Source organism: Anneissia japonica, unplaced genomic scaffold (genome assembly GCF_011630105.1).
Source record: "Anneissia japonica isolate Jap-2015-1 unplaced genomic scaffold, ASM1163010v1 scaffold169_len739621_cov184, whole genome shotgun sequence".
Taxonomy (NCBI): domain Eukaryota; kingdom Metazoa; phylum Echinodermata; class Crinoidea; order Comatulida; family Comatulidae; genus Anneissia; species Anneissia japonica.
In genome coordinates, this window is record NW_022688869.1 from 103296 (window position 1) to 113235 (window position 9940).

The 9940-nt window shown below is 34.9% G+C and overlaps 1 protein-coding gene across 1 annotated transcript in view; it reads right to left on the reverse strand.

Moving 5' to 3' along the window:
- Positions 1-962: 962 nt before the first annotated feature.
- LOC117123817 (vacuolar protein sorting-associated protein 37A-like) overlaps positions 963-9940 on the reverse strand; it is a 12520-nt gene continuing 3542 nt past the window's right edge. Inside the window, exons 4-9 of the mRNA XM_033269845.1 lie at positions 8850-8944; positions 8342-8537; positions 6745-6925; positions 5409-5536; positions 4334-4477; positions 963-3021 (exon numbers count right to left, since the gene is read on the reverse strand). Of these exons, the coding sequence (XP_033125736.1) occupies positions 2947-3021; positions 4334-4477; positions 5409-5536; positions 6745-6925; positions 8342-8537; positions 8850-8944 (819 nt within the window). The 3' untranslated portion in view covers positions 963-2946. The remainder of the gene's footprint in view (positions 3022-4333; positions 4478-5408; positions 5537-6744; positions 6926-8341; positions 8538-8849; positions 8945-9940) is intronic.

Genomic DNA, 9940 nt, shown 5'->3' on the forward strand with positions numbered 1-9940 from the left:
GTAATTACTCCCGAATGCGGGATGTGCCTGTTGACATTAATGAAAGTTATATAATATAGTGCACCCTCTAATTCGAGACCACTCTAATTCGAGACCACTTTTCCAAAACCCAAATAACAATCTTCAACCATTTAACACAAAGCTAGCCCTCTAATTGGAGACCACCCAAAATTTAAAGGTCCCAAGGATGAGTCTCGAATTGGAGGGCCAACTATACCACAAAACCTCAAATTGAAGCCCTGAGCTTTTTTTTTTTTTTTTTTTTTTGCGAACTTTGGACGGGCTTCTCTTTGAGATGGGCTTCTTTTCGTGGCCACTTTTGCAAAGTAAAGAGAGGAGACTTCCTTTCAAAATGAAATCTGCAAATTTAGGAAATTAGTACTATAAAACAATAAATAGGGCCACTGTAACATCAATCTGCATCATGGAGTGTATCAACCGGCATTAAATCATCTAAACTACTGTATAAACCAAGCATGTTTTTAATTTATTTTGTTTCTTCGAAATTCATGTACAGTGTATGTACTGTACTATCTCGAAAAGAAGCCTATGTTATATCGAAAAGAAGCCCATGGGCCTATTTTTGAGATGTGTTTCTTTTTGAGGCTAATTTTGCAAAATATAGAGGTGGGCTTCAATTTGAGATGGGCTTCTTCTCGAGTTTAAGCCCATTTGGCTTCAATTCAAAGTTTTACAGTATTTATATTCTGGTCTTGGGAATGTAATAATTGTTAGCTGATTAGAAATTTGAATTTATTCCATTTACAAAAAAAAAAAAAAAAATTATTCAGGAGTATGAAGGATTTATCACTTTTACATACTACCGCACATAATATGATCTTCCTTTTTGCGGTAAACGCCATGCTCTAGTAAACCAGTTTTTAGGCTAAATTTATGGGTAACTATTAAAGTAGTATGTTGGATAGGGGCCAAAATTCTTTAAAAAAAAAAGTGTTTCTATGTAAAAATGGTTGAATTTAATGACTGAAATAACTAGTAAACAAGCACATAATATTTAATTCTACAAAAAAATTATTCATTTGGAATGAGTGTCAAAGGTCTCAATTACAAACTGATTACATTCAATTATCATAAAAAGCAATCAAAGCAACTCTTCCATTTTGGTATACTTAGCGCAATCAGCCTAAAATTACAAACATCTTCATGTAACAATAGGCTTAAAAATGCTTGAATCTATCTTTTACAATGCAATGCATATTATATCAAACTAAATGTTAGTTTCCCTAGGCCTCTCTGATCATGAAAATTAATGATGGTAGAAATCTGAAAGATCAAATCGTGAAATTTAGTCTTAAAATGTAATGGGTTTACAATATTTGTATGAATTTTCCTCTTGTCACTAAATCGGTATGAAACCCACCTTCATAATATATTTCCTCCTGTATACTGTACTAGGTTCCAGGGTTCGAATCCTATACATACCAGGAGTTTTTCCCAAGGTCTGGCATCATAAATGAGACATGATTATTTAACTGTTTTTGTTTTAGCCGTGTGCTGTGTGGAGTAGTAATTTGATTTGATTTTGGGCAATCTACTCTGTCAGACATGGGTATTACATATATTTATGAGTGGGGTTGAATGGCATGGTGGTTAAGGTGCTTGCCTTCCAATCCCAGGGTCCCGGTTCAATTCTTGTCACGGTTACAGGTTTTTTTTTCTCATGATCAAAAACCACTTAACACTCTAAGCCTCATAATCAGGGTTAGTCAGGGTGGGCATAAACATTAGTCGGAGGACCAAAGTGAACATTTGATTTAACACGGAGGGCCACACCCAAATTTTGATGTTCCCAGTGACCTCCAAAAACCTCCAAGTTCTGCTTTTACACAACTTTATTATACATATGATCGGTGTCAGGCCGTAAAAAACAAGGTGTTTTCTTGCCAATGTTGCTTGGCAGGCCGCACACATAGGTTTTTAATTCATTTTCGCGGGCCGCAAACAAATTGCAGTCGGGCAACACTTTGCCCACCTGTGGTTTATGTAAATTATTATGTTTATGTTTTGTGAATACAGTATATTGCCACTTAGAAAAAATATTTTTGTTGTAAGAAACAGCCTACACTCCCATTAAGTAAAATATGATAAATGATAAAACGACATGATTAGAGTATAAACCTTTCTACCTCACCCAATAAGAACACTAACAGAAACCCTGGATCTTTTGAATGGAACACCAAAATCTTATTTCTGTGCAATAAACATCAATAAAGGTATCTATATGAGGCTTACCATCCGAAAACCATTGTACATCGCTAAATGCTAAACTGAGAAATTAGCATAAGAATGTGGCTGTATTGTATACTTTAGCACAGAGAAGCTGTAATACTTTACTCATAACTTTGGCAATAGTAAGTCCATTCCAGTAAACAACCTATCATTTTAAAGCATTAATACTTTTACTCATAATGTTGGAAATAATAAGTCGATTCCAGTATATGACCCATCATTTTAAAGCTTATAATGTAGAGAATAAGCTGGTTTTAAGCTTTGTTGTATGCCCATATATGGTCATGATGTGCCTATATATGGTCATGATGTGCCTATATATGGTCATGATGTCATCTCATCCTGACCATATTTAGGCATGTCACATTTTTGATAGTCTGGACAGGGCTTTAGGATGGCAAGCAACATAGTTGTTACTACCATAAGAATCGCATTACCATCTCAAAATCACCAGCCAATAATTCATCCAGATGCCTCTTGTAAAACTAATCCAAACTCTCTATTCCTATCATTGGCTGTGAGAATCAATGTGTGGATCACTCTAAGCAAAGTCTTTCTATTGGTAGTTCATGATCATCAGCATGGTTGAAGTAAGCTTGATGAACCAACGATTGAATCAGACACTCATCACAAAATGGTGGAGTGATACGAATAGATGGCGCTATTCATCTAACAAGCCATTATATGGTTCAGTTATCAAAATGTTCCACCTCCTCGTTGAGTTATCATGTGGTGTAACTTCTCTTCTTTTACTCTCCTCATGTGAGCTTTCTGAATACGATAAAACAATAATTTATCAAATATTAAGATACATTTTTTCGTGTTGATCTACAAAAAACTTAAAATTCATAACAGATATATGATCGCTTCCTCCTGACTTTTAAGTCAGTGAACGCTAAAACAGAAAGACTGGGTGTCCGAACCAAGTTATCAAATTATCTTTGATGAAAAATTGTTGTATGTCCATATATACAGAATTGAATTGAACTGAAATCATTTGCTATAAAAGAACATTAAGATTCACATAAAACAGACAAGGGCAAAAAAATAATAAAATGACAAAGCAAAGGTTCTTTATTACCAGTACCTAAAATTCAGACAAAGAACAAGACAAAAATTGACAAGTTGCAATGTTGTTTATATACAGAGATAGCCCATGAGAGTAGTTAAAAACCACTTATTTCCAATGGGGTCCTTACATATAAAAAAGTAAGAATGCAAAGATAAAAATTCAGGACAAAAAAAATCAACATTCACGAAAAAGTATAAAACAAAGATAAAATTGAAAAGGTAAAAAATCATAAAAAAGGCACTAACATTTGTAAAACAACCGGACTGATTCAATGTCCAGAAAAGTCAAATAAGGGATCAAATATTAAGTAGTCATGCTGTGTGTACATAATATGGTCGGTGTCATGTGATGTCATCATGACCATATTTAGGCATGTCACATGTTTTTTGTCAAATAAAATTTGATGGTCAGGATAGGGCTTAAGAACAGTGCACCCTCTAATTCCGAGACCCCATTTAATTTGAGACCATGACTTTTTCAATAAACCAAATAACAATCTTCAATCTGTTAAAGCTAAGCCATCCCTCTACGTCAAGACCACATCAAACTTTCTAGGCATCTGATTGGTTAAGAAGCAGGCAATAGAAAGTATTATCGCACTTTAAAATGATAGTACTTTTTGGGCCTGGTCGCGCGGTGTGCAATCTCTAGGCTGCGTTGCTATATTATAATTGATGACATGCACAAACAGTAAAGGAGACGCGACCTCTACGACATTCAGAGAGCTTGGCCCTTTGATCGCCTACACCAAGGAAGTAAGCCTAGGCCTACTTGGTGTGTACTATTTTCATTACTATTTCAGGTCTAGTAGAATCTATTTATGAGGTATATAAAACAAATATTGTCTGCTCTAGATTCAGGGAACGGTGAAATCTACAGTATAGCCCCTTGGTAATGTGAAGACCGTTGCATGTCTTCTCGAGGGAAGATAGGCTACAGTCTTCACATCACCTTGGGGCAATAGATTTCGCAATTGCCCTCATGAGCAGTCAACATTTGTACACTACTTACTATTCTGGAATCCATAAATGACTTAAGGAATTCATCAGTCTCTAGGTTATTATCGAGGAAGCTCTGTGCCACATCTTCAGACTCTGTGTCGGCATCAGCTGCTGAAACTTTTAAATTGTATAAAATAGATTCTGCCGAATATTGCTGCAAAAAATATATCAAAAATATTAATAATCATAATAATATTAATAATCATGGTAATAATTTTCTGCACTGGATGTGTATGATGTACCATATAATAGCAAGGAAAATTCTTTATTTTACATTTGGAGGAATATGTATTTAGTTTAACCAAGTAAAGTAATGGGTTTACTCAGAATTCGTTGTTCAGTTGCAGATCCAGGAATTTGACCAGGGGTGGAATTGCAACAATTTAAATGTCTAGACCACTCCCACCATGGTTGGGGCTGAGCTAAGAAAATTTATGATTATGGCACCTCTAGATGACTGAAAATGGCTCTCTCAGATTTAAATTTCAATAATTTTCTTTTTTCTTTGGAAGGGGGAGGGTGGGCTGGGATCCCCTTGAATTTGTGGTTTTCTTGAGATTTATCATTACTGTATTGTTTATATAAAAGAGTATAGAACGAAAAAAAAGAAACCAACTCAATTTTAACAGTTTGTCCACATAGCATAGAAATAAAATAGAGCCCAATCAATCAAAAAAATATCACTGTCAAAGTTGGGCCATGGATGTGGTTCATTAAAAATTTGTTAACAATAATTTGGTAAACAAAAACTAGTAAAATTGCAACTTCCGCTGTAGTCAGCTTGGACTAATTGAATGATGAGCAAATACAAAGCCATAGTTCGGCTTGTAAGATGTAACCACCAAAAATAACTATCGTATTTATTTCCAAAAAACGCCTTGTTTTGAATAAACTTCCCCCTTGAATAACCCCACCCCTTCCAGATCCTCATTTGTAATAAACGCCTCCCTCGAATAAAAGCTCCGGGCCACTTATCTTTTCTGTTAAATTTTTTTTTGTACAAAAAACTCACTTTCTATACTCATTGTTATTACTGTATAATATTATCATCATTATCATTATTATTATCACTATATTCCTCATACCTCATTAATACTTTGTTGACGTAAACATTTCCTTTCAAAACTGTTCCTGGTTGCCATCATTTTGTCATAAGAATCTTTCAATTTCTTTTTTCTAATTTCTATTTCAGGTTTGTAACTCATATTTGTTTCTGAAAAGGAAGAGAAAAAAGGTGTTGAACCATTACAAGCATACACAACATGCAACCAACTGTACTCCTGGGGAGTAATTGTCAGGGAACATCCAGAAAAAAGTCTGGGTAGCAGCCGTGCGACAAGTGAAGCACTGTGGGGTGGGGTAATCATAGACACTACTAACTACTAACTAAATCCTTTCCGAGCCACTGGGGCTCATAGGGCTGGAGCTTATCCCCAGTTTCTGGTAGTGTGAAGCGGATGAGAGTTGTACTCCCCCTGGACGGGACACTAGTCCATCGCAGGTTAGTCCCCAGCAGTTTGCTGGTACCCATTGATACAGCTGGGTGGACTGACGCAATGTAGCTAAAGTGCCTTGACCAAGGACACAAGCGAATCTGCACAGCGGAGACTCGAAACCCCGACCTTACGATTGAAAGCCCAAACCTCAACCGCTGCGCCAAACTGCCGCTGCGTCATAGACACTGGTACATGGAATTTAAATAAAAAATTAGAATTGTTTTTGAGTTCCGGGTTCCTTTCTTTACCCCTTCTTTTCTTTACTTCTCTCTTCTTTTTTTCTCTTGTTTTTGTTCTATTGGATTAGACCCTGTTTTTAGTGATGTGTTAATAATGAATATAGACACTATACTGTCAATGTAGAACCTTCACATACTTTGAACTGATATAATAATAATAATAATAATAATAATGAATTGCTATTTATATAGCGCATATTGCAAGAAACTGCCTCTATGCGCTTAACAACAACTAAAAATGGATTTAAAATAAAAATAATAATAAATATACAGTAGTAGTAATTAGGTGTGGTCGCAAGTAGTGCATAGCCTCTTAAGGTCAACCATCCACCTCTGCTCTGGCGCAATCCCAGACCTCTACCTAGGTGGCGCGAACAAAGGAGCAGATTTCACATTTGCCCTCTCACAGACGAATGCCAAATAATATTATGAATACCTGTATCTCAAATTTGTAAGGCGATATCCAAACTAAATCAGAATCGATGCACTGCAAGTGTGTTATAACTCCTGGTCGTACCAATAAAGTACATTGGATGCAGTTAGAGCTCTTGATCTTAAGATAAGGGTTTGACTGCTCTCTGTGAATTTCATTTATCTTTGGACAAGGCACTTAAAATACCTTTGCTCTCTCCACAAATTGAAACATGTAAAAATAAAATAAGAACAAATTATTTTTTTTTACTTACTTGCTAGCTCTTCACAGGTATCATTTAATTTTGACCTTTCAGCTTTTAATTTCTTCAGTTGCTCCGAGTTTATGACCATTTCTAATAATTTTTCTTCATCCTCAATTAAAACCTTTAGTTCTTCTATTGAAAGATTATGTAATTCTGGATAATCGCTTGGCACTATATAATTCTGGGCGCCCTGAGAAAAAAAAACCAAATCCAGTAAAGATTGTTTCCATGACAATAAATGTGGCTAAACCACCTGTTGCAAAAATCAATTATTTATACAGTTAAACAATAAAACGAGAGCTATAAAATGGTAAAAGAATCATTTAAATCTGACATGTCGTAATATGAAGTTACAAAAGTTTAAACATACAGCTGTTTAAAGAACAATATTTTAGAAATCAGCCTTCAAAGTTTATGAGTTTGGGCATTTCTCAGGCAGAAACCATCACCAAATCATTAAAAATTGTTGTTTTAACATTGACAATGGGGAAATAACAGCATACTGTATTTCATTTCATTTCATTGATTTCGTCCTTGAAAAATACAAAACGAACAGAAAAAACAATACCAAAAATCAGAAACAGGATAAACAAAAAGCAAACTAAATTGCTGTACAATGTTTCTCCACTGATTTTGAGGAAAAATACATGAAATAAATATATAAATCTCTGTCCTCTGGAAGTAAAAACAAGCAAAAACTGCCAAGGCCTATAGAAAAAGTGAATATGTAAAAATTAAAAAAAAAATCACAGCAGAGCGCAGCGCAGCGCAGCACAGCATCATGTAACATGATATATAGATTATAAAGCCTGTTAGTTTAGTGCAATAAAATTGATTAAAAAAATGTTGACATTCCAGCATGTTTTAACCATTATCTCTAAAACAGGTTTGCGACGATTGACTTGTTTGACCCGTCTTCGCCACATATTAGAATCAGACTGGTTGATTGACTGAATAATTGAACCAGAACCTCTGCTAAGGCCGACGGACCTAAATAGCCACTTTGGTAAAATATTACACTATTTGTAATTGATGAAAATAGAAATAAATAAACAAAGGAAATGCATCCAGGACATCCCTTTAAAGAGAGCTCAAAATATATATATTTAAAATTCTTAATTCAGGTAGATTTTAGGGACTTTGTTCTCTAATCTAAAGTGAGTCATTAAATTTTTGGTACATTCCCTAGAGTTAAATTATAATTTGAGGAGGTCAGGCAATTGGATCTGGTTTTATCAAAATAGACATTCAATAATTCACTGTTTCGTTGATGCTGGACTATTCCGAGTCTTGGATGAAGGGAAATAAAGTTCTTGTGTATTGCTTTAATACTTTTTCAAAAATGTTTTTCTGGCAATAGTGCAATAGTGCGCATGATCAAAAAACTGTTGTATGCCCATATATAGTCATTATGTGCCTATATATGGTCATTATGTAACAATTCATAACCAACAGGTGTTTGGAAATTCATGTTTGCTTGTTTACAACCTTCTGACAAATTGTATACTGTCAACGTCACGGACGAACACATCCAGGCCATTGCAAGGGTTTCCGATTGCTTTACAGCATAGGAAACAAAAAAAAAATTAACAAAAAGACCACTTACTAGTGCAATACCATTTCCTATTGTGCTTGAAGTTGTATGATTTGGTACCGAGACCGTATACATGGGGGAGGGGCCATCACTGGGCATTGGAAACATGCCTACATTCCCTGCCCCTGTAGACGGTTGTCCGTACAAGTTCTGAGGGAAGTTTTGCATGTTCTGGGGATACGGTAACCCACCAGGCAAATGACTAGGTCTAAAAAATATAAAGATATAAATGATATATTAAATTCACATTTCAATAGATGATAACTTTTACATAAATTCATAGTTCAATCAAAATATAAGTGGAATATATATGAAATATAGATATTGTTCACCTTGCAAACATTTATTATATGTATATTATTAATTATCACATTTATTGGACTAAAATAGGGTGGAATTCATGAATAATTGAATTCATTAACATAGTATGAATATATTTAATAGACAGTATCATCATACAGGTTGCAGGGGTTACATATGCATAAATTAGCATAATTTATCTACTTGTCATCATACTTACTGTTGATTGCTTTCAGCAAACACTACAGGTGGATATTGCTCAAATTCTGTAACTATTTCTCTTATGACCCGACCTAGCACGGAATTCACTACAAACTGAAAACAAAAACATATAAAAAAGTAATAATAAAGTATAGACAGATTAATAATAAATTATACCTACCAACTTTGTTGGTGTCTGATGTGAGAGCTAAAAAAAAATATATATATATATATAGCGCCCTCTGTCGGTCGGTATAGCTGCGTTAAAAGAAACTTATATGGCCTGTATTCATATTTTAATGATGAATTCACTTATTTTTATAAATTTTATGGTATAACCACCATACATGTTCTAAAAAAAATTGTTGATGCGTGAGAAAATATAATGTAGGCGTGAGACATAAAATGTTGATGCCTATGCGTGAGACTTACCAGGCCCGTAGCCAGGGGGGGTTTTATAGTTCGGGCGAACCCCCTTTTTCTAGCGAACCCCCCTGTTTTCTAGCGAACCCCCTCAAATTTTTGAATGAGTCCCACTCGGACAGAATGTCTGTTTTTAACTTACCCAGTATTAAATCAAAATTTAGCACCTAATTCATTATTTGGTCACCCGTTTTTAAATTGTAGCCTACGATACAAGCCTACATTCATAGACTATCTCAGCTTCAGAAGTTCGGAGATTTAAATTGAACGCTAACTCTGGCAAACCATGACTTTACAATAGCTCACATAAGGATCATGGCAAACATCGATAAAAACTTTCACTGGCCTTTGGCTGAATGTTTGTAAGAAATGTACCAACTGGTAACGAAACCGCTGCTCTCTGCCTGAATAGTGATCGTAACTGAACAATAATGATGCAGCAGCACGCTTGGTCAACTTGTAAAAATTTAGAGCCTTCTGTTGTTTGCCCATAAAACAAATTTTGGAGTGTTAAACAGTACGATTTCAAAACATTGTCATCGTAAAGAAACAGCTATAATATTGAAAACAAACAACTTGAAACAAAATCGGTGTATGGATTTAAATAAATATTTACAATAGATTTTAATGGTCAACTTGTTATCAAATTTTACGACCAATTTTTACATACATTTGTGAGTGACGGTG